A 24,000-nucleotide genomic window follows, 5' to 3' on the forward strand; every position below is an offset into this window, starting at 1 on the left:
AAACCTAGTGACACACACTCCAACAAGACTGTGTGTGTGTGTGCGTGTATGTGTGCGTGTGTGTGTGTGTGTGCACCTCCCTACCTGTCCAGCAGAGGAGCTGTTGTCTCCTGGTGGACAGAAACATTTGGTGCACGACATCATGGCGCTCTGCATCCTCACAGGTTAAAATACAAAAATAAAATCAAAACGTTTCCTTCCTGCTCTTTTAAAAATAATAATAATTCTTTATTATTGTATCATATATTTTGTTTGGGCCTTTTTCCTGATCACCATTTGAATTTAGAAGATTAAAAATAAAAGTTTTTTCATCCCACTGAAGTTTGAGTACCTCTGACCCTGAACACAACCCTGGACGGAGAGCTTTCCCATCTGCACCTGAACGCACCGCTGAAAGCTTTAAGCTCTTTCTATTGAATTTTGCACAAATGTCTGACAGCTGCAGCGGAGAGACGGTTCATCCTCCTGCTACACCAGGAACCTACTGACGGACAAGATGCAGAAGAAGAGGAAGATGATGAAGAGGATGACGAAGAGGAGCAGGAAAAGATTCCAGACAAATTAATCCATCAAATTAAAATCCTGCTTCAGTCGTTCGTCCGTCAGCTGAAAAGAATAAAAGACACCGGCTCTCTGCTCCCTTCATCACCTCCTCCTCTTCCTCCTCCTCCTCCTCCTCCTCCTCTTTCGTCACGGCCGACCGGATTAAAAAAGGACATTGGCATTATGGGAAATATGCAGATTAACGAAGCGCCTGGCGGGCCGGTCGGGGTCGAGCTCAGCAGACAGGAAATGAGAGAAAACAGAAATATCAGAAATCTCACTTTTTCTCTCGTGTGTGTGTGTGTGTGTGTGTGTGTGTGTGTGTGTGTGTGTGTGTGTGTGTGTGTGTGTGTGTGTGTGTGTGTGTGGAAAAGCCGGTATTGCACATCCTTTCCACTAATCCTTTAATACGTTCTGAGAAATAAAGGCACAGACTAGAACCACGTCGGGTTCCACAGTGAGAACGCTGTTATGTTTCAGGTGGAACTAAAAGGTTCTGAAGGTTCTACCTCGAGCCCAACATGGAGAACCCTCCTCTGGTTAATGGTTCCACACAGAACCTGCAGCGTGATGAATAACCAGCACAACAATAATATTCACCTGTGAGTGTCACATGTCCTGGGCTTTTATTGTGACAGGAAAAAGCTTGGTCGATGCCTTTATTGTGAAAGCTCAGAAAAGAATCAACCTCATTATTTGAGTCCTGTATGAAAATGCTTTTGACAAAAAAATCTACAGTTAAAATAAATAAATAAATAGATATATTTTGACGTGTCGAGATGCTACAACGTTAGCTTAGCCGCGATGGAACCAGACTCCATTCAGAAAACACACGTTTTAAAAGTTATTTGTTCGTCGTCTCGGGAAGAAAACGAAGAAAACATGAATTCAGACATTTTTACAAACCGTCATCAAGACGTTAATATTTCAGCTTCACACACACAGTAAGGACTTTGAAACATGCTTATCAGGCTACATTGTAAAGTGTGTGTGTGTGTGTGTGTGTGTGTGTGTGTACCTCCACTATCTGGCAGCAGCAGTGCTTCTTGACTGTTTGAGTGTGTGTGTCAATCACACACACTTGAATCTCGACTCTGCTGGCTCAACCGCACACTCTGAGAGAGAGAGAGAGAGAGAGAGAGAGAGAGAGAGAGAGAGAGAGAGAGAGAGAGAGAGAGAGAGACAGAGAGAGACAGAGAGAGAGAGAGAGAGAGAGAGAGAGAGAGAGAGAGAGAGAGAGAGAGAGAGAGAATAAGGAAACGTGTGTGTGTGTGTGTGCGTGTGTGTTACTTGCCAACACAAAGGTGCAGCGGTGAGACTTCATCAGCGGCTCCACCTCGTGGCCACAAAGCAGAATTACATCAACACACACCGATAAAACGTCATCTGGTGGATTCTTTTCTTTAAATCATATATTTGTATGTAAGCACCTTTCAATTCACCTAGTACAAGTATTATAACTGTAAAACCACTTTGTTACATTAAAAGTATTTCAGTTAAATCAGAAAAATGTCGTAAGTTGAGAGGAAGAGAAAGAGAGCGAGACAGAGAGATATATTTATATATAAATGAAGCTCACACAATGAGAGGAAAACTAAAACGTAACAAAACTTAACTTAAGCTGAACATAATATACCATAATTTAACATAATATAACATTACGAGGCAAAACCTAACGTTACCTAACGTACAACACCGCTTTACGTTACTCTCGTTACTTTAAATACTGTGAAATGCAGTACTTGTACTTGTGTACTTCGTGGTATTGTTCCCCCTGACGTGAAGAGATAGATAGATAGATAGATAGAGGGAGGGATGGAGAGAGGGGGACGCCCGCCCGCCCTCCTCTTATCGGCCATGACCGAGCTGCGCTGCGGTGGAGACCAACGGCTCTGCTGCCGGTGTCCTGCGCGCGCACGGGCGGTTGGTCGTGTAACGGTTTAACGGTTTAACGGTTCAACGGTTCAACGGTTACACGCTTTGACGGCTGCTGCCAGTCACGGGGACCTCGCATCGCGGCCAGGTGAACACGTGAGCCCTCCTCCTGTCCTCACCTGCACACCACCGAAAGAAGAAAAGAGACACCTGTGAACTCCTGAGCCGCTGGGGAGTACCTTCACTTCATCTTCAGGTACTTTTACTGCCACTTCTACCGAATGATGTACTTTCTACACCGCTGTGTCGTTCCACTGCTTTAGCTCACTCGTTGGTCTGAAGATTGTGATTAATAATTCAAACAAGGGCAACATGTTCAGTATTGATCTGCTTATAAAGCCACAAAATACTGCTTTACTAATGGCTACATCAGTGCTTTAATGTATAATGTGTATACATACCTGCTTTAAGTATTTTTAGACATGACATTATTGGGGCTTTAATGTATCATGTGTATAAAGTGTACACATTAAAGCCCCATTAATGCCATTTTATACATACTTAAAGCAGGTTTTTCTACACATTATACATATGTATACTACAAATACCTGCTATGAGTTTGTAAAAATGGCATTGTTGGTGCTTACATGTATAATGTGTGTATGGTAAATACCTGATGTAATATTATAGATATACATTACTTTTTCTGTAGCTGATCCTTTTACCTAAAGTATTAAGCAGTTTAAATGAGCTCTTCCTTCACAAGCCTTCTTTAAAAAGTGATGAACACATGAATTTTAACCCAATAATGTGATATATAATATTCTAAAATTAGCCATTCTTCATAATCTGTTGTACTTGTGATACTTTAAATACAATTTGACAGAAGACGTGTACTTTTACATCGGTAACGCATGGCTTTGACTTATGTCTTCACTGTGGAACGTCTACTTTTACTTCAAGTTAAAGATCCGAGAGTACTTCTTCAGTACTGCTGAACGGTGTATTTTGTGGGACAGAAAGATTCAAGCTCTTCTGTCGTGATTCAGCAGCAGATTGAGATTTAGCTAATTTACAGGAACTTCACCCGTGAGGAGGTGGAAGGTCAGAACAAACCCTGAACCTGGAAATCTACCGTTTTAGAAACAGTAGAGACCACGGATGGGATTTCCAGCTGATCGACTGATCAGCAAAGAAACCAATCAAAGGTTTAAATAAACTGCTGTTAGAATGAAAAACAACATTGTCTGTTGTTTGTTCAAATATCTAATTATTGAAATATCTTAAAGTCAAGATTGGTTGTAATTTAACTAAGTTATGTATTGTTTTTGTCGTTTGAAAAAGGTCCAGAGGTACAAGGTTAATCGTAAGATTTTCATCCATCGATGTAAATGTAGGCTTTGAAGAAGATGAATTATTAAAGTACACAAATCTCGTTGTCTACCGCGCAGGACTCGTGCCGCTAACGTTAGCTAAAACTCTGATGGTTACTAATCTAATTACAATACATTTAATTTAACTGTATTTAATTTATCCAAAGAGACTCACAATAAGTGCATTTAACTGTGAGAACAAACTCACAAACTCATACTCAGAAACACATTAATTTATAGCTAAATTATTAATAAAAACAGCAAAGTTAAACTATAAGCTAGCTTGAAAAAGGGACAGCTCGGCCTCAGTAAAGTGTTCCTCTGGTGTTTCAGGAGAAGCTCGAGGGCAAAGATGCAAAACAGCCAGGTGTCCGTGGAGCTCGGCCTGAAGCGAACCTCGAGGCACCGGGTACCTTCCCTCCTTCCTGCTTTCATCACACAGTTTGTAAATGTGAAAGTTTTTATGGGGAATTAACTGTTTTTGTTAGCTTGCAGATTCGGGCCAGCAGCGGCGCGGCGCCACCGTTAGCTTTCACAACATCAACTACAAGATGACTCCGGGGAGGAGCTGCCTGCAGCGGAAGAAAGGCCCGACCCAGGACATCCTCATCGACCTCAAGTGAGTACAGGTTGTAAAAAACAATGACGATTTTTATTTGTTTTGTGCTACTTTCGGGTCAACAATATCTTTACAAACTTGCTAGCTGGGTAGCTAACGAGAAAGTAGACCTGTAACTCCATTGACTCCTGTCTCATCACATAATATTCCTCTTTTCTGGAGCGGTTTACATTGGCTGAATAAAACTGGACGTGTTCAGCGCAGCTAGTTAGCATTAGTATCCCCTGTTTTGATCGGCCTGTGGCTCTTCGTTGCTTCAGAGGTCAGAAAGTCAAATCTGTAAGATTTAGTTGCAGCTAACGGAAATGTAGCATCCCTTAAATGATAATCCTACTGGCTGGCAGCTTAAAACCAGGCGACTAAAGCGACGTTTCCTCCCTGCGGGGCTTCAAAGCTTGAGCTCTGAGTTCAGGAAACTGAGGCCGGCTGCATGTTGTGCGGTTTATTGTGCGTTTTGTTTGTCTACGTGCCGACAGGAGGACACCTGGAGAGCTAGCAGGACTCCATCAAACGCACATGTTTGGAGGCAGAGGAAGGAAGTTTTCACACACACAGAAGCTTGTACAAGAAGACAATGACTCTCAGGTTAAAGCAACAAGCAGAAGCAGGATGCTGAGCGTCGTCGCCTTAGAATTCACAGAAAAATGTTGGCTGGCTAATTTTATGGACCTGAAGGAAATCTGTCGGTTTGGTTTCCAACAAACATTCACGGTTCCCAGAGGAAGAATCCTACTGACTCTGGACTCTCTGACTTTTATCCTTCAGCGCTACTTAATAGATTTTCATGAAATTTGAAACATAAAATCAGAAAGATTTTGGTAAAATGGCCACAATTAAAAAAAGAGCATATTATTCAATAAAAATACAAACATTTCTCCTCGTTATACTATTCGATCTCTCCATTCTGGCTACAAACCCCTGTAAATGCTTTCGTTATGTCAAGAAATATTATGAAAATGCTCAAAGTCTTTGTTTATGATGTTGTGTGATGATAATAAAACGTTATGAAATTCTATATTATGAAAACGGCAGCAGGTCAAAGTGCAGTGTGTTAAAGGAGTGTGGTATCTCTGCTATTTTATTGTGCGGCGTGTGTAATCATTGACCAGTCTCAAGGGTTCGTTGGATATAAAGTGGAAAATATTTGCTGCTTCAGATGATCTGTCTAACTGCACATGGTTTGTTAAGGTTTCTTTTGGCCTGAATGTGACACGCTTATGTGAGAATGAAGGACAGGAGCATCTGTTCATCACAAGGAGGCAGGAAGTCAAACATTTGGTTTGCTTTTGTAGGTTAAATATTGTGTTTTGGATGGACCGCCCTCCCTCTGTCTCTCCATGTTTGTTTTTGGCTTCATCGAATTCAGAACGTTGAACCTCCTCTCAGCCACACCAACTCCAGCGGCTGCTCAACAATTCCTGTGATCTTTAAAGTACATTAGACTTAATAATATGTCTCTTAGATATTACATTTAACGTCCCCACACTTCAAAACATAGCAATCTTCCTGCTGGTTGAAGAGGGTGAAGGTCAACATGTGTCAACATGCGCTAAAAGAGACAAAGGTTAAAATAACAGCAAAGTGCTTATAATAAAACGACAATATGAAGTAAGATATGTAAAGAAAGATAAAACAAAGAGCAAGTTGCGACTGGCTCAGTGAGCAGGATTGACTTTAGATCAGAGGATCGGCGGTTCGATCCCCGGCTCCGTCCTTGAGCAAGACACTTAACCCTAAGTTGCTCCATAGCCGTGCCTACGGTTAACAGTTGATGACACTGGTAAGGTAGCCCATCAGCGCGTGAAAGGGTGAATCGTGGTTCTTGTCACGTTAAAGCGCTTTGAGTGGTCAGAAGACCAGAAACGTGCTTTACAAGTCCGGGTCCTTTAACCAGAGAGAGGCAGAACAAAGAGAAAGACACCATGACATCATGGTTTCAGAGCTGAAAATAAACCAGAACATGTCTCAAGAAATGTGCAGACTAATGCTTTTAGATTCAAAATATCTGAACAAATTGTAAAGTTATTTCATTTTCTATTGTACGATAGTTTTATTATTTAAGTGTGTACTACTTAATATCTATTTGTTGTGTTCTGTTTTTCAGCTTCTGGTTTAATTCATAACGTCTTCATTCATATGAAAGTTTCTAAAATGTCTCCTCCATTAACGAACGCACATCTTGTCTCCGTCTCGCAGTGGGCTCATGAAGCCGGGCCTGAACGCCATCATGGGAGCAACAGGAAGTGGAAAGTCCTCGTGAGTGTCTTCATGCCGGTTCTGTACCGAGAGAGAGAGAAACCCGCATTCACTCACTTTTCTGGAACAAGCTTGTCCGCCATTTTTCTGCCATTTGTCCACCATTTCTTTGCCTTTTTTCTGCCATTTCTTTCTGCTATTTGTCCTCCATTTGTCTCCCAGTTGTCCGCCATCTTTCTGTCATTAGTCCTCTATGTGTCCACCATTCTCGCAGCGTCCTCTTTTTGCATGCTTACAGTCCCTACCTTGACGTTCTACCTTGTCGTTCTACCTTGACGTTCTACCTTGTCGTTCTACCTTGACGTTCTACCTTGTCGTTCTACCTTGACGTTCTACCTTGACGTTCTACCTTGACGTTCTACCTTGATGTTCTACCTTGACGTTCTACCTTGTCGTTCAGGTTCCTGGATGTTTTGGCAGCCAGGAAGGACCCTAAAGGTTTGTCGGGAGAGGTTTTGATCGACGGAGCTCCTCAGCCTCCAAACTTCAAGTGTCTGTCTGGATACGTGGTGCAGGTGGGTGAGACGGACAGGAAGTCAGACAGGAAGTCAGACAGGAAGTCGGACAGGAAGTCAGACAGGAAGTCGGACAGGAAGTCAGACAGGAAGTCGGGTCTGCGGACGCCAGAGGAGCGGCTCTGAAGTGTGTTTCCTGGTCTCCAGGACGACGTGGTGATGGGGACGCTGACGGTCAGGGAGAACTTCAGGTTCTCGGCGGCACTGAGACTCCCGACGTCTGTCTCTCAGAAGGAGAAGGAAGAGAAGATCGACACACTGATCAACCAGCTGGGACTGGGCCGAGCAGCGGACTCCAAGGTGAGGAGGAGGAGGAGGAGGAGGAGGAGGAGGAGGAGGAAGAGGAGGAGGTGGTCTGTCAGACAGACAGATAAGAAAGGAAGGAAAGGTGTCAGAAAGGAAGCGATAAAATATTAAAAGGAAAAATAAACAGAGGGTCTTCACGAGTGTGTGTGTGTGTGTGTGTGTGTGTGTGTGTGTGTGTGTGTGTGTGTGTGTGTGTGTGTGTGTGTGTGTGTGTGTGCGCAGGTGGGCACTCAGCTGATTCGAGGGATCTCCGGCGGTGAGAGGAAGAGGACGAACATCGGCATGGAGCTGATCATCGACCCACCCGTCCTCTTCCTGGACGAACCGACCACCGGCCTCGACGCCAGCACGGCCAACTCTGTGCTGCTGCTGCTGAAGAGGTGCACGCACACGCACACACACACGCACGCACACGCACGCACGCACACACGCACACACACACACACGCACGCACACACACACGCACGCACACACACACGCACGCACGCACGCACACACACACACACACACACGCACGCACGCACACACACACACACACACACACACACACACGGTTAAGCTCTGTATCAAAACCTTTTCTCTGAGGTTTTAAATGTCTCGGCACGAGAGAGGAACTGATGTCCTCGGTCCTCGTTTCTTCAGGATGGCCAAAAGCGGTCGCACCATCATCCTCTCCATCCACCAGCCTCGGTACTCCATCTACCGCCTGTTCGACAGCCTCACCCTGCTGGTCACCGGCAAACAGGTCCAGCACACACAGAGAGACATCTGTCTCTCCACAACACATCTTCTGACGTGTCCCGTCTTTCATAACTTCATTAAAGTAGAAACATGAATTCTCGTTTCCACCGTGCTTAAATGAAACAGGTCTACCACGGCCCGGCTCAGAGCGCGCTGGAGTATTTCTCAAACATCGGTAGGAACGTGAAATGAATCCAACACAACGCAGCGTGACGTGAAGGTGATGCTCTGTGCGTGACTCGCTTTGGAACTTCATTTCCCAGGATACACCTGTGAGCCCCACAACAACCCCGCCGACTTCTTCCTGGACATCATCAACGGAGACTCGACCGCCGTCGTCCTCAACAGCGTGGACACGCGCGTGTACAAAGAAGGTGAGTCTGTGAGACGACACGAAAGAAGAGTTCTGCTTCCTGTCTGGATCCTTCTGCTTCCTGTCTGGATCCTTCTGCTTCCTGTCTGGATCCTTCTGCTTCCTGTCTGGATCCTTCTGCTTCCTGTCTGGATCCTTCTGCTTCCTGTCTGGATCCTTCTGGACGCTTCTGTCTCCTCAGATCCTGATTCTGTGACGAGGCGAGGCATCGAGGAACAGCTGGTGGACGAGTACAGGAGCTGCAGCTACTTCAAACAGACCGAGGCAGAGCTGGGTGAGGACAGACCATCACAGGATACACACCTGGATTCATGTCACAAAGTAGAAACACACAAAATACTCTTGGGAAATAAAAGTAAGCGTTTGTAGTAATACCTATGAAAAAGAATTTCATCATCTTTATGAAACATAGCTAAGTACTTAAGAAGCTTTATTACACATAACTAAGTATTTAACCATCTTTTATTAAACATAACTAAGTATTAACTAAGTACATCACTATCTGTATAACCCTCTCAGAGAGGATCATACGGGGCAAGCAGACGACCACCAGTGCTCCCTCCAGAACCATCACCTACAACACCGGCTTCCTGACCCAGTTCAGATGGGTTCTCGGGAGAACGTTCCGCAACCTGATGTTCAACCCTCAGACCTCCATCGCTCAGGTAGGAACATGACAGATCCACACCGGAACCGTGAAGGAACCAAAACATACTCATTTAGACCGGCAGGGGTTCATTACGGAGAAACAACCGGTATTTATTGGACAATATATCGTGGTGGAACACCTTATACCTTAATTTCTGAGTATTTCTGAGTATTTATTTTCTGCGTAGACAAGGTTGAATCATGATGGATCAAACAGTCTGAGAAGAAGAACAACATGCACAATAAATACGTTTGGGGTTTACTTTTGCATTGCGTTGGAGCAGCATCTAGTGGCCACAAGAGGAACTGCAGCTTCAGATACTGTAATTTGGGGAAATACGCATTTCTTTGGCACAAAATCAATATGACACTCCAGCTATTAAATATAAATCTCATCTAGAGACAAACATCAGATTTCTCATGAGGTGAGATCACTTGACCACATTGTACTTGCACACATTTCTTGACACACACGCGTTGTGGGGACTCGCTCCACAAATCAGGTCCCCACGATGTTTCATCTTTGTGGTGAAAGAAACGCATCATTTTGGAAAATTAGTCCTCTTCACTTTCTTTTTGTGTTTTTACTGCGTTCAGTTAGCGGTGACGTTGTTGCTGGCTCTCGTCGTTGGAGCCATTTTCTTTGACGTGAAGGAGGATCAGAGCGGCATGCAGAACAGGTATATTTTATATTCTCAGCAGGAGAAACAGCTCTCATGTCAAGTTGTTTTTCATGAGTTGGTTGTTGTGTTTTCAGGTTCGGCGCGCTCTTCTTCATCACTGTTAATCAGTGTTTCACCTCGCTGTCGTCGGCCGAGCTCTTCATCGCGGAGAGGAAACTCTTCATGTGGGTTGAGCACACGACATGTACACATACTTGTGAGGACATTGTGTTGATTTAATGAACCACAGTGAAACTATTTTAACATTTTGGCTGTTACACATACTGACTTTTTTGGTCCCCATAAACTGAACATTTTAAGCTCCAGTTTATTTTGTGAAATAAGCATCTTTCTGACATGGAAGTAAGGAAATCCATATCATGTCTTTGTGCTGGACGTAGTTAGCGTAGCTTAGCATTCAGACTAGAAACTCTGTTCAAAGTTCTCGACAACTGAGCTGTGTACACAATTTATCTCATGTTAAACTTGTGAAAGGCCAATTTATGATTTTTGGAGGAGTTGTGTGTAAGTTTCCTTGTGTTTTCAGTCTTTTTGCTAAGCTAAGCTAATATCCTGACTCTTTACTTAACCCAAACATGAGACGACTGTCATCTTATCTCACTTAAAGAAGATGCAAGTTTCTCAAATTAAACTCATCCCATAGATAAAACATAAAAAACCTTGTGGGGACCTAAATGGGTTGCAAGTCCCCACAATGTAGCCTAAGCCAACACGCACACACACACGTGACAACTTTCCTACAACTTCTCAGCCTCTTTCTGTGATGAATGTGTAATCCAACCGCTAACACTTCTCCATGAGGTCCATTGATAAAACCTTATGTGTATTTCCCCTCACAGTCACGAGTACATCAGCGGCTACTACAGGGTGTCGGTGTACTTCCTGTCTAAGATCCTGTCGGACATCCTCACGCTGAGGACCTTCCCCGCCATCGTCTTCAGCGTCGTGGTGTACTTGATGATCGGTGGGTAGGAAGACACTGTGCTGCCTCGTGAGGTTTGCTTATTCACTGCAGAATATACATGTTTTAACAATTTTAATAACCGAGAAAGTCGTTTAAGAAATGTAAAGAAAAAGATTTCAATGTGAGACTGAAACAGATATTTCAACGCAGGCCTGAAGCCGACAACCGAAGCCTTTTTCAGCTTCCTGCTGACGGTGACTCTGGTCGCCTACACGGCCACCAGCATGTCTCTGGCCATCTCCGCCGACCAGAAAGTGGTCGCCATCGCCAACATCTTCATGACCATCGCCTGCGTCTTCATGATGGTGACACACACACACACACACACACACACACACACACACACACACACACACACACAATAAAAATTACATTAAGTTTAAAATTTCAAAATGTGGATAATTCAGGCATCAACCTCCGGTTCTAAAAAGTGTCTTAACGCTGTGACTCCTCTGGTTGTATAGAAGTCTATGCTTCATGTGTTGAAGCTGCATTCTCTCTCCTGACCACCAGGGGGCGACTCCTCTGGTTGTATAGAAGTCTATGAGAAAACATTGTTTGTGTTTTTTACCTGTAAACTCTTTTCTTTCTCTTCAGATCTTTGCAGGTCTGCTAGTGAATCTTCCCTCCATCAGCAGCTGGATCTCTTGGTTGAAGTACTTCAGCATCCCACGATACGGCCTCAGTGTATGCACACACACACACACACACACACACACACACACACACACACACACACACACACACACACACACACACACACACACACACACACACACACACACACACACACACTCTTTGTTGACTAGTGACTGAGTGTTTGTGTTCACAGGCTCTGCTGATGAACGAGTTTACTGGGCTGAACTTCTGCGGAGGGTTGAACGCCACCATCACTCTACCCAACCTCCAGTGAGTAGTAGTCCAGTCGTTCATTAGTTCGTTAACTCGTTACTTGCTGAAAATGACGACTTTGCAAGATTGTTTCGAGTTGGATAAAAGATAAACATTTCTGTCATGCGGCTGGTTAACTATTCCATGAAGTCATACCTAGCAGAGAGGTTGAACAGCAACGGGTTCCCTGTGTGTCTCCAGCTGTACGGGGGAGGAGTTTCTGGAAGATCAGGGCGTGGAGCTCTCCACCTGGGGCTTCTGGCAGAACCACGTAGCTCTGGGCATCATAGCCATCATCTTCCTCTGCATCGCGTACCTCAAACTGCGCTTCATCAGGAAGTTCACCTAAAACCTCCATCCCTCCATCCCTCCATCCCTCCATCTCTCCATCCCTCCATCCCTCCATCCCTCCATCCCTCCATCCCTCCATCTCTCCATCCCTCCATCTCTCCATCCCTCCATCCCTCCATCTCTCCATCCCTCCATCCCTCCATCTCTCCATCCCTCCATCCCTCCATCCCTCCATCTCTCCATCCCTCCATCCCTCCATCTCTCCATCCCTCCATCCCTCCATCCCTCCATCTCTCCATCCCTCCATCCCTCCATCTCTCCATCCCTCCATCTCTCCATCCCTCCATCCCTCCATCCCTCCATCTCTCCATCCCTCCATGGCCACTGTAAGATAATTCATTGTGTGTTCACTCTGCCTCAGAGCGCTTCATCGTTGTGACCAAAAATAAACTCGGTTGGGATTTTGTCATTTGAAGTTCAGAGCCAAAGAAGCATTCTTTCTCTCTTACACAAACACACATGTATATTTTATAAATGTGTAGAAAATTAAAACATATACTTTACATCTCGAATCTCAGTTGTTTTTTTAGATTTAATCCAGTTTCATGCATTTTATTTCTCACTTCTCTGACACGACTGAAGAGCCCTGGTGGTCAGAAGCAGTAAATGCAGCTATAAACACAATAGAGATCAGATATATTTGTGTATATAAAGTTAGTAAGATCACATTTGCTAATTAGAACTAAACCAATAATAAAAATAATAAAACAAATAAATTCACCTGAAGATGGCGCTGCATTAAAAGTTAAAGAATCATCAAAGTGAAGCAATTCGTCCAGAGGGGATGACATTCAGAGATGTCAGTAAAAACTATCTAAGTTAACCTGACGGTGGCGCTAGAGGAAAAGTCAGATTGTCACTAAAGTGTTGGAGGTTCATCCTCTGGGAGCGAGAACACGTGCACCAAATGTCACACCAATCAAACAGGTTCAGTCTGGAGCCTCAAAGCCTCCATGAACAACGTGCCTTTTGTTAGATATGACAAGATAATGGGAGAGGATCATGAACACACACACACACACACACACACACACACACACACACACACACACACGGTAGGAGTGTGTGTGTGTAAGCAGACACTCGCCTCCATGGTAACCGTGGGTATAAACAGCCCCAGCCATGTGTGATGAAATCTCCGGTTCCAGTTGTGTAACCTCAGTCACGGCCGGAGAGTCAGACTCTCACACAGCTGGCGTTGAGCGAGACGCCGATGAGTAACCGTCCATCGTGCCTTTGAGCAAGGCGTGGACCCGACGGCTGAGGACGAGAGAAACCAAACGACCTTTCTGTTCTGACAAGACGGCCAAAACTAGAAGTAAAAGCAGAGTAACGAGGAGAAAAGAGAGAAATCTTTGGCCTTCAGACTTTCAGCATTAAACGTCATTAATTGGGCTGAAGATACAAATATCCAGAGACTTAAGTATTAATGTGTCAACGACACATTATGAAAATGTCACAGCTATAACTGCTACAAAACCTCCACCAACAAGAGTCTAAAGGTCTTTTACACACAGAGGATGTTTTGTGTGCACATTTAAATCACCTGGAACATATTTTTAAACTTTTCAATAATAAGTAGTTTCACACAAAATGCAACGATTACTAATCCCTTTTTTCAGAGGAAAAATGATTTTTAAAAACATTTTTGGCACCGCAAAGAAGGCATCAACCAATCTAAATGTTTGACCTCTGGGCTGTTTGACCTCTGAGCTGTTTGACCTCTGAGCTGTTTGACCTCTGGGCTGTTTGACCTCTGGGCTGTTTGACCTCTGGGCTGTTTGACCCTTTGCAAACAGAGGTCAGTGAACTCGCCTGCAGGTCGCGGGGCGTCGCTCTGTAAACCTTCCCGAGTGAATAAAGTGTAAAAAAGCAGCGAGGATTAAGTGGCTTCACTCTGATGCAACTCAGATCTGCTCAGTCTAGACGTTCTTCATGGGTTCCCTTCATCCCTCCTCTTGTCTCCTTCCCTCCTCTTGTCTCCTTCCCTCCCTCTTGGTAAACCCTCCATCACCTTCCTCATCTTAAATCTCAGTCAGTCTGTCCAACAGTTTTCTGGTCTTGCCCTCGTCGTCTTCATCACCATCATCATGTCCTGCGGGCCTACAGCTCCGTCCGTCTTCCTCCTCCTCTTCCTCGCGGTTCAGAGCGTCCACCTGACTCACGGTGAGTGTCTTAATCTGAAGAATCATCCGTCTTCGTGGATTCACGGCACGCTTTTCCTCCTCTGGTAGTTCATGATAACACAACGCGAGCTGCGTTTTGAGATTCGCTCGCAGCAAAGCTGATTCTCTCGCACGTTGTCTGCACGGCGGCTTAACTGGAAGCGAACCAGGGGGACAAAAGAGAAACACACCTTCTGGCTGTCGTCATGAAATATGCATCGCGGCCCGACAGGCGAGACGGCGGCTTAATGCCCGCCGACACGGGGAGGCGACCGCGGCGCCGACCGCCATTCAGATAAGAAACGAGTCGTGTCGCTGGAAACAGCCGGGAGGAAAACTTAATTAAAGGTACAAAGGTTTAAAAAACACAACGACGAGCCTGTCAGAGGAGGAATCTATCAGCAACTGGCGATTGTTAATACATGTGTCTATTATTATTATTTATTTATTAGTGTATGCAAAGCCAAATAAGAAATTAACAATATCTAATCGTGACCTCATCGCATTGTGGAGTGTTTTGTGAAAATGTTTTTACTCTTTTCTGTTCTATATTAATATCTGGCCCGTTAATTAAACATCGAAGGCTTTCAGAAGTAAAACTTGCTTCATAGAAAGATTATAAGCTGATTTTGTTATACTTTTTTTATTTTATTTTTTAAACTATTTTTCTAATCTAAATTAAGCACAACTTGCCACTCCAGAAAAAAACAATCACAAAAAAAAACAAAATTCAAAGAGACCTGAAACCAAACTCCCGTTCATGTCGTATTGGAAATGATTTCTTTATATTTATAAATCAATATAAATGTGTTTTTAACACATAGCTGCTCAGACACTGACCACAGTGACGTCTCCTCCAGCAGCTCGGTTTGTCTCTCTGTCGGGTTTCCAGCCTCCAGAGATCGATGGCTTTCCTGTGGACATCTGCAGGATTTACTTAGTTCCCATGCCAGCACCACCACCACCAACACCACCACCACCACCACCACCAACAACAACAACAACAACAAAAACCACAACAACACCACCACCAACAACAACAACAACAACCACAACAACACCAGCCACCACAACGACAGAAACAACCACAACCACGCAGAAGGTAATCCACCATGAAGAGAAAGCTGTCGCCTCAATGTGTCCTGGAAAATGAGTTTATGTCTCAATCTCTAGTTTCTAGTCTTCTTCTATACAGCATGATGTTCATTTAGTACATTATGTTCATTTAAAGTCAAACAGACCATAAAGCAGGGGGCGCTTTAGGGGCGGGGCTACCAGGTGATTGACAGGTTGCTCCCAGAGACGTAGACGGCGTCTCTATATACACTTTGAATTGCATCTATGTGTGAAAGGTGCTACTGAAATGAACTTCCCCTGTTTTAATGTCCTGTGTGTGTCCAGCAGGTCGCTGCCACGACCAAAAAGCCACAAACGGCACCGAGGGAACCAGCAACCAAAAACACCGAAACGCCAACGAGGCCTCAGCCGGCTCCGGCAGGACCAATCAGAGACAGCCTCCTCTACATCCTCCTGGCCAATGGCAGAGGACGCGCGGCCGGTTCTCTCCCAGGATCCAACAGGTTTATCTCTCGGCCAATGGGAGGCCACGACGCGTCATCAGACAGCGACGAATCAGGTGCAGCGCTCGTGAAAAGAGCGGGAAGGACCGACGGGAGCAGACGGCAAATAAGCTCACTTTCTTCAGAGGACTCGAGTGACGAGGATTAAACTTTTAGGTTTTAAACAAAAAGGTTATTCAGCTTCGTGATGATTTTCTTGACAGATTAGCACACCTGCTGGTTTGTGACTTCAGTAATCCCAAGACTCCCACGACATTTAGCAGCCGGTAAAGCAGCAATGCATAAGAAGCTTCCTGCTTCACTCAGAAATACTGTGCATGTTGGTAATAAGTAAATATTGTGCACTAAATTAAGGTTTCAAGGAATAATTTACGATGTATGTATCCCAAAAAAATTTGATCTCAAAAAAAAAAAAACGCTCTCAAAAAAAAAATTGCTCTCGCATGCACCTGATGCTATGTTAGCTCTTTTTTTTAGAGCAATTTTTTTTCAGAGCAAATTTTCTTTTGGAAAGCATTTTTTTTTGACAGCATTTTTTTTGCACTACCTTCCTATATTAGCCTTGCTGCTCCCATTCATCAAACAACCAATCTTCATCTTTAAAAAGCGTCTTTATTCTTATAATGCCCACGTTGAACTTTTAAAAGTACAAATACCGTATGAATATATGAATAATCGGTTAACTGCTTTAAAAAGGCGTTGTGTAATAAAACAAACATGTTTTGATTAACTGTAAATAATAAAAAGACCTGGAAGGTCGCAGAAAGTTGTGGCCTTTACCGAAAATGGACCAAGCCTTTTTGAGGTTGTGCTGCATTAAAATAAAGGGTTGCTTTTGTTATGGTGTTTGTGTGTCAGTACTGTTGTGTCCGTCTGGCTCTGGTTCTGATGGAGAAGTTGGTAGTTTGTCTTTCCTCGGATCTTTGGAGGTGCCTTTGTTGTGTTTGCCTGAGAAAACATCAAAAGTACCACAACAATATCACAGTATATAAATATCTCGTACAGCAACGACTCAGAAGCAATTACATCCAATCTACAATAATGTATGACTTATTTGTGACTCTTTATGGTTTTCATTGGATAAGAACCATTTAAAAAATAGGCACTTTTGAGCATTTATTATGTAATTACGTACAGACTCTTGTAACTTTGCCTTTTTCCACTTTTCTTGGCTTGCTTTAAACTCTTTGTGAGGATTTAAGGACTTCCAGAAACGTCAATGAAGTGAAAGAGAACCTGCGTCACAGTTGAGCTCAGCGGTAATGTGTGTTTACCTTCTCTTCCTCTGAGCTCTGGCAGCACCGAGCTTCTCAGATCTGGAAAATGGACGTCTGACCTCTTCTTGGTCGCTGAAATTCCTCCGCTGCTACCGAGGTTGCAGCGATCGGACAGGAAGGAGCGCTCGCAGGTCAGATTCTTCTCCGACGCCTGAAAGATCGAGACGGTGGAAACAGATTAGAATTGAAGAGCGATCCCGTGATGAAGTAAAGTGAAACGCGCAGCGTTACCTGTGCAGTGAGGGACCCGGCAGCGTGGCCGGACAGTCGACCGTAGACGCCGCTGTGATGCCTCGGATGGTCGACACACCTGTGACGAACACAGAGAAATCCTGTCATATGTTCACTGATCAAACATTTGATCACCAAAAAAGAGCTGTCGTTAATGTTCTGTGGAGTGAAGGGAACCCAAAAGGAAGTAATCAAATGTTTGAACATTTCTAAATAATCAATGTCAATGTTAAAACTTCTAACAAGAGCCTAATTTGTGAAGCCTGGTTCAAGACTCTTCTGAATCAATGCCACATCTCAGATGTATTCAGGTAGGTGTTGTGCTCATTGACATCAGTTTTACCGACTGGAAGACAATTATCCAATTGGAGATTCAATCAATGCAAAAGACAAATGAATGATCATAAAATAATGGCAAATATGAATGAGATCAGATCAGCTGCACAGGTTGTTGCATGCCAACTTAAGAGTTAATCTACTTCAGCCTCTGAGTCAAAGGAAAATTAGTTTGCAAATATTGTGCTTAAGCCTAAATTACACTTCGGTGGCCTTGAATTTGTTTTACTTGCGTGGGAGAACTTAAATACCTGAAGCTGTGGGTCCCCGAATGGAAACCTGCCCCGAGGGAAAGGTGATCGCTGGCAGCCGGGCTTACGACACAGAAAGAAGGGATGAGGGGTGTTGAGGAAGGAGGGAGGAGGAGAGGAGTGGAGGACGGAGGAGGAGGTGGCGGTGGTGGAGACGAAGGATTCACGCTGAAATCAAACTCATCACCGTCTGCGGTGTCCCGGTTGAGAAAGACTGAGCTTCTTGTCGAAGCTTTGGGGTCTGGAGTCTCTGAAGAGATGGTAGAAGTCAAATCTGCGATAGTGGATGTATTTGTTGTGTCGTCCCTTTCTGGGTTGTCTCTTTTCTTTCTGGCCTCTGCAGGAAATTTGGTTTTCTTTATGGTCATTGCTGCGTTGGACTTTGTTGGCTTTTTAGGGTCTCCGATCGAAGATTTGAAGTGAGAAGGTTTCCTGGATTTTGTATCAGGTTCAGTTTCATTGCTGTTGCTCTTTGGCCCAATATTTGAGTTTCTAGAAACCTTTGAGGTTTGATTTACGAAAGATTTGCTTGTCGTACTGACGGACCCGGGAAGCGCTAAATCCTCCCTGTTCTCTTTGTCCGAGACTTTCAACGTTTTGAGAATAGTGGATCCTGCTGACGTGTTGGTTTTAGGGATTTCATTCGGCATGGCGGTTGAGGTTGGTCTGAAATCTGAGCTGGACTTAAAAGTGCCAAAATCCTGATGGACACCGGATGGCTCCAAGAACTCAGCACTCGCTTTGTAATTCCCAACCGAAGCATCGGATATCTCAGTGTGGTTTGTTGCTGTTTTGGTCGCCAGGCTCATCTTCAAGCATCCGGGATCATCCGTGAGGTTTAAAGTATTACAACTATCATGCTGGGTTTTCGTTGCCATTTCTGCAAGTCCTCTGTCTGTTGGCAGGCCTCTTGAAGGTTTGTTGGGTACAAATGGGGCGTCATTTGTGGGTTTAGTGTTTGAAGAAGAGCCAGTTTTGGACAACATTGAATTAGAGGTTCCTTTCAGTAGTGTTATTGAGCTGTGGGCAGGACTGGCCTCTCTAAAAACTGTAGAGGACTGCCTTGAAAGATCTGAAGGGCTGTTGGACAAGGATGCGTTGTTTTGGGTCCTTTTGGGGCCAAAGTTTGAGGTAGTCTTGAGTGATCTGGGGTTTGCGGTTAAGACCTTTTGACATTCAGGTGTGCCTCGTTGATCTTTCTTCATGGTCGAACGGTGCATGTAAATCAAAGTTGTCTTATATGGCCTGGTGACAGAAGAGATAGTTGGAGTTGCAACCTCAATGCGGTCATTGCTCGGTGGTTGAGATGCCCGAAGTGTCACACTTGTCTCTGGTTGATCACTGTTTGCGGATTTAGAAGTTACAGCCGTTGAGTCATCATCGAGGTATTCTGAAGTAGAAATGTTACCCATTTTCTGTATTAAGTGGGTGTCTGTATGATCATTGGTTGATTTCATAGAATCTTTTGGAGATAAACTTCCATTTGGATTGGAGCTTTTAGATAAATTGGGCGCTTTTGAGCTCTTCCCAAAGTCTTGACTTGGTTCAGATTTTGATGATCTTCTGATCCCCATCACATTTCTCTCAGTCCCACTTGACACAACGTTGTCTGAGTAACTTGAACGCATGCCACTAGGATCTATTTCTTTTGAATCTATAGTTTTCAAAAGGTCTTGCCTTGGCTCCGGAAAAGCAACTTTCACATGTTTAGGTTCAGCTGCCACTGTTTCATTGTCGTCCAGATCAGTTGCAGTCTTTGTAACCTCCAATGAATCAGAAGTTAGTGTTTTAGTTGATTTAAAAAGCTGTGTTTCCTTTCTCAGCTCTGCACCGGTGGCTTTTCCCTGTTTACCTTTCATGGTCACGGTCGTCTTTGCCGCATTATTGATCATCTTTGCGCCCAATGTTTTGACTTGTTTGGTGGACATCAACGGTTCTGAGGTGTTCCGAACACTTTTAGAAAGCTTCAAAGGTTGCTTTGCTTTTGTTTCCTTGTCGACTTTTTCATCCGCACCCTCAGGTTGCTTCTTGTCTTTGCTTCGTTGTCTCTTGTCGTCTCCTTCGTTCTTTTCTCGTCTTGGTGTTTTTGTTATTTTGGGGAAGGTGGAGTTTTCTCTGTGGTCTTTTTGAATCTTGGCATTCAGCTCGTCCAAAAATCTGTTTGGAGACAAAGAAAGATGAGTAACTCACTCTGCAGTAAGTCAACAACTCAAATTTCGAGGCGACTCAAGAATCAAAATGTCGGTGGTTTGACTCCTGGTATCTCCTGGTGACCTTGACTCTTGTTCATCTCTGACTAATGAATTAAAATCAGTTCATCCCTGAGTTCGAGAGGGCGAGTGTGCCAAATTTAACGAAATTCCTTGAATTTCTTCAGCTGTCGCATTCCCAAAACATACATTTGTTCACGGCTGTTGCCAACACAAACACACAATATTTTTGAAAATACAATAACGTCGGTGGATGCATTAGTACTAACTTTGTAAAAGTAAACCACACTTGTTAAACTATACAGATACCTGATGTGGAAAGAGTCTTGCGTGAACAGAGGATGTTCTTGCAGTTCTGAACACTGAGCTCGTCTTTCCGGATCCATCTGGAGACAACTCTGACAGAGACAACACAATATGACGTATCCAGCCATGTAGAAACTACACTGCACATTGATTGTGTAGTGAAGGTATTTTGAATTGAAGTCCAGACTGTACCTGAGCCAGGTCCAGGCTGACGGATGCGATCGCAGGGAAGCGCTGCTCCAGTCGGCCTCTGCAAGAATATTCAGGCAGTCTGACTCCGGAGAAGACGGGATTCCTGTAGAACAACTCCTGGTGATGAGCTGTGAGGTTTCCTAGGAGAACCGCCCAAACAAAGAGTACAGTTGTGTTGAAAGAGCTGGATTTTGTGTATTGTTTTTTAGTTGACTTGCGTGCTCACCGAAGCACCTGAGGATGTGGTAAATTTGGTCGAGGTCGGAGTCTCCAGGGAACAGGGGCTGACCCGTTAACATCTCCAATAACAGACAACCAACAGCCCACACGTCCACCGGTCTGCACACAGACACGCAAACTGTGGACATCTACACTCAGACAGGCAACAAACAAACACTCATCAGGCGCACACTCCTGACACCTACTTGCCGTACTTGGTGTCGCCCACCAGGAGCTCCGGCGCTCTGTACCAGCGAGTGGCCACGTAGTCCGTGTAGACGCCGCCCTCGCCGGGCGAGGCCACGGTCCGGGCGAAGCCGAAGTCGCACATCTTGACCACGCCGCCCTGAGAGATGAGAATGTTCTCCGGTTTGATGTCCCGGTGGATGATCTAGGAAGGAAATAAACAAGGAAAATGTTGTGATCCTTCCTCCGGCAGCCATCGGATCTCCAGAAGCTTCTGTACCTCCTTGGGGTGTGATGAAGGATATTCAGTCAAAAAACTGTGTCGTTTGGTTCAAAAATAGAAAAATTACCTATTTTATGCCAAAACATTGTCCGAATTGGGCTTGCTGGGTATTGAAAGGTTCAGGAGCTTCCTCATCTGATGTATGATGCGATTTTAGAAATGTGGGCGGACCAGGAAGGACTCAGGACTCAGAAACGTGTGATGGAAAACCACAGGTCTCTTCTCACGAGGGTCACGGTGTTGCAGCAATTTAAATGAAGTTCATCAAGTGGTTCCGAAGATAATTAAGGAAACGTCAACTTTACGTTTTTTTGGGGGGCGAAACATCGAGCTTTGGTTTGGTCCTCACGTTTTGCTGGTGGCAGAAGGCCACGGCCCTCAGGATCTGGTACAGGTGCTGCCGGCTGGTGTTCAGGTCCAGGCCGCTCGGGTTCTGCTCCAGGTCGTCCAGGAGGGTCCGCTCCACGAACTCGAACACCAGGTACCAGCGGCGCCGGCGCTTCCACACCTCCAGGAGGTTCACCAGGTTGTCGTGACGCAGTTGCTGGGCAGCGAGAAGCGCGAGAGCGGAGAAAATTAGCTTTAAATGAGGAATATTTACATGTACTTTTAACCAAATACCTCATTATGGGTGCAGTCACACAATCACATTTCTGAAGGAGATATATCGTCTCATGTAACTGCCAATTGGTCTCCAGCTGGTCAGCATGAAGCCACTTTTTCTACGTGTGCCTCGCTGATTTGAATGGTTTTAGTGTTATTGGTATACTACACACTGCATTACACAGAGAGAAGTTACTGTGCAGCATGTGACAGTAAAATATTGATTTATTGCCTTTAATTTGAAAATATGCCAAAGGAAAAGTTAGTTTTCACAGTGAAACCTGAGATAAGATGATCTTTATTAGTCCTGCAGGATTACAACAGCAAGAGACAAATCAAGTAATATAGTAGCAATATTAACAGAACTACATACAGAAGTACTTCAATGTATTATATATTGCACCAGGTGAATGTAGTCAAAGTGATTAAAGTGTTAAAAGTGTCATTGAGCTTGTTGTGCAGCCTGGCAGCAGCAGCAGGAAGGACTTTTCATTTTCTTGATCCCAGAGCAACAGGAACTCTTCCCATGTTTCCTGTCGCGTCAACGATACGACTCCCAGGTTTGTTGGCGACTTCTTTGTGTGCTCACCCTCAGCAGCTTGATCTCCCTCAGGGCGATCTTCTTCACCGCCTTGTCGTCGTCCGAGTCCACGAACTTCTTGATGGCGACGAGGCGGCCGGAGTCTCGGTGGCGGCACTTCAGCACGGTGCCGTAGCTGCCCTCGCCCACCAGGCCCAGCGACTCGTAGCGCTCCATCACGCCGCCGCCGCCGGAGCGACAACGCGTCAAAACATGGTGCTGAAAATACGATTTCACTGACGGAGGGAATTCAGAAAGAGACAGAAAACATGAGGAAAAGTAAATTAAATTAACAAAAATGTGGTAAAATCATACAACACAACCAACACGAAGTTAGAAAAAACAAAAAAAATAGAGACAATTTAGAAATAGTGTGTACGAGATTACATCATAATGTTAATATATTAATATACTATATTATAATTCCACTTATATCAGGTATTTTTAGTAAAATATTCCTGAGTTCATTTGCACTTAAAAGTATATCGCCAAAATGTATTTTTATAAAAAAAAAGATAGAACTGCTCTCAGAGGTAAATATTAAAAACACAAAGTATTAAATTTAATCAAACTTAATAACCATGAGAAAGATGTTTTAACTCTTTAGCATCTATTTGGATTATTAATCAAGTCCGTTTTCACGTGAAATCATCAATAATCATCACTAATAAATACAAACCTGCTAATGTTTGATCAATAAGATCATTTATTAGCTCACCAATCAATCAATGGTTCTATTGATTACTTTGGAATGTTTTTATTTTGAAAACAAACCGAACTTTCATCATTTTAATGTTTATACTGAAATACTTTTACTGAAGAAACATTTAAAAACACTTGTTGGTTCTTTACTTCCTCCAGCACGAAACTTACACACACACACACACACACACACACACACACACACACACACACACACACACACACACACACACACACACACACACACACACACATTCACATTCACACATTCACACACACACACACACACACACACTCACACTCACACTCACCGTGCAGGTGAATTCCGTTATCGGTTGAATCCGGTGAACTTCCGTCATCAACACCGGAGGAACGTTTTGTTTGTGATCGTGGACGCGCGCGCGTGCACCGGAGACCCCGACGGCTTCGACCATCGGCGCGCGTGCGCGTGCGAGTCACGCATCACGTTGTCACGGTAACGTCTCCCACGCAGAGCGACGGAGCGTGACGTCACCGAGCTCGCGCTCCACACAGCGAGATGAAACGAACCCGCGGCTCTCTGGCGCCGCCTGCCGGCGGCCGCAGCGGGGAGTCCTGCACGAGGTTACCGTGCATTTGTTTTTATGTGAATATTAATATTAAGGACATTTTGAACCTTCATTTGACTGAGAAGTGCAAAAACTACAAATATGCAACGTTTACAAACATTATGAACAAACATGTATTTAATATGAATGTAAA

General features: G+C 44.3%; 3 protein-coding genes and 1 long non-coding RNA gene across 7 annotated transcripts in view; 2 read left to right on the plus strand and 2 right to left on the minus strand.

The window, feature by feature from the left end:
• Positions 1–387, minus strand: part of LOC137792676 (type II inositol 3,4-bisphosphate 4-phosphatase-like) — an 8,689-nt gene extending 8,302 nt beyond the window's left edge. For all 3 annotated transcript variants that reach the window (XM_068588439.1, XM_068588440.1, XM_068588437.1), the window contains exons 1-2: positions 332–387; positions 85–157 (exon numbers count right to left, since the gene is read on the minus strand). In XM_068588439.1, coding sequence (XP_068444540.1) covers positions 85–157; positions 332–372 — 114 coding nt within the window. In that variant the 5' untranslated portion in view covers positions 373–387. The remainder of the gene's footprint in view (positions 1–84; positions 158–331) is intronic.
• Positions 388–2,473: 2,086 nt separating this feature from the next.
• On the plus strand, positions 2,474–12,553 carry abcg2a (ATP-binding cassette, sub-family G (WHITE), member 2a). The gene is made up of 19 exons (XM_068587806.1): positions 2,474–2,674; positions 4,125–4,200; positions 4,280–4,410; positions 6,607–6,666; positions 7,067–7,181; positions 7,329–7,481; positions 7,710–7,867; positions 8,130–8,232; positions 8,355–8,403; positions 8,492–8,602; positions 8,783–8,875; positions 9,121–9,266; positions 9,847–9,929; positions 10,007–10,096; positions 10,772–10,896; positions 11,047–11,201; positions 11,494–11,583; positions 11,729–11,805; positions 11,989–12,553. The coding sequence occupies exons 2-19, from the start codon at positions 4,144–4,146 to the stop codon at positions 12,134–12,136; spliced, it is 1,944 nt and encodes a 647-aa protein (XP_068443907.1). The 5' UTR covers positions 2,474–2,674; positions 4,125–4,143; the 3' UTR covers positions 12,137–12,553.
• Positions 12,554–13,964: 1,411 nt separating this feature from the next.
• LOC137792517 (uncharacterized) lies at positions 13,965–16,280 on the plus strand. Its single transcript, XR_011078111.1, has 3 exons — positions 13,965–14,304; positions 15,167–15,405; positions 15,705–16,280. It is a non-coding gene; the product is annotated as an uncharacterized lncRNA (long non-coding RNA).
• Positions 16,281–16,475: 195 nt separating this feature from the next.
• LOC137792687 (cyclin-dependent kinase-like 5) lies at positions 16,476–23,694 on the minus strand. 2 transcript variants are annotated; one of them, XM_068588457.1, is made up of 11 exons: positions 23,571–23,694; positions 22,567–22,793; positions 21,724–21,918; positions 21,121–21,296; positions 20,913–21,025; positions 20,687–20,826; positions 20,498–20,586; positions 17,979–20,135; positions 17,392–17,470; positions 17,158–17,311; positions 16,476–16,831 (listed from the first exon to the last, which is right to left on the minus strand). In XM_068588457.1, exons 2-11 carry the CDS (start codon positions 22,732–22,734, stop codon positions 16,722–16,724), a joined length of 3,381 nt encoding a protein of 1,126 aa, XP_068444558.1. In that variant the 5' UTR covers positions 22,735–22,793; positions 23,571–23,694; the 3' UTR covers positions 16,476–16,721. The 2 variants fall into 2 exon arrangements, with proteins under 2 accessions (XP_068444558.1, XP_068444557.1); XM_068588456.1 differs by having other exon boundaries at positions 21,112–21,296.
• Positions 23,695–24,000: the final 306 nt, after the last annotated feature.

This window comes from Clinocottus analis, unplaced genomic scaffold (assembly GCF_023055335.1).
Source record: "Clinocottus analis isolate CAN_PGR_092001 unplaced genomic scaffold, fCliAna1.0.p SCAF_21, whole genome shotgun sequence".
Classification (NCBI taxonomy): Eukaryota; Metazoa; Chordata; class Actinopteri; order Perciformes; family Cottidae; genus Clinocottus; species Clinocottus analis.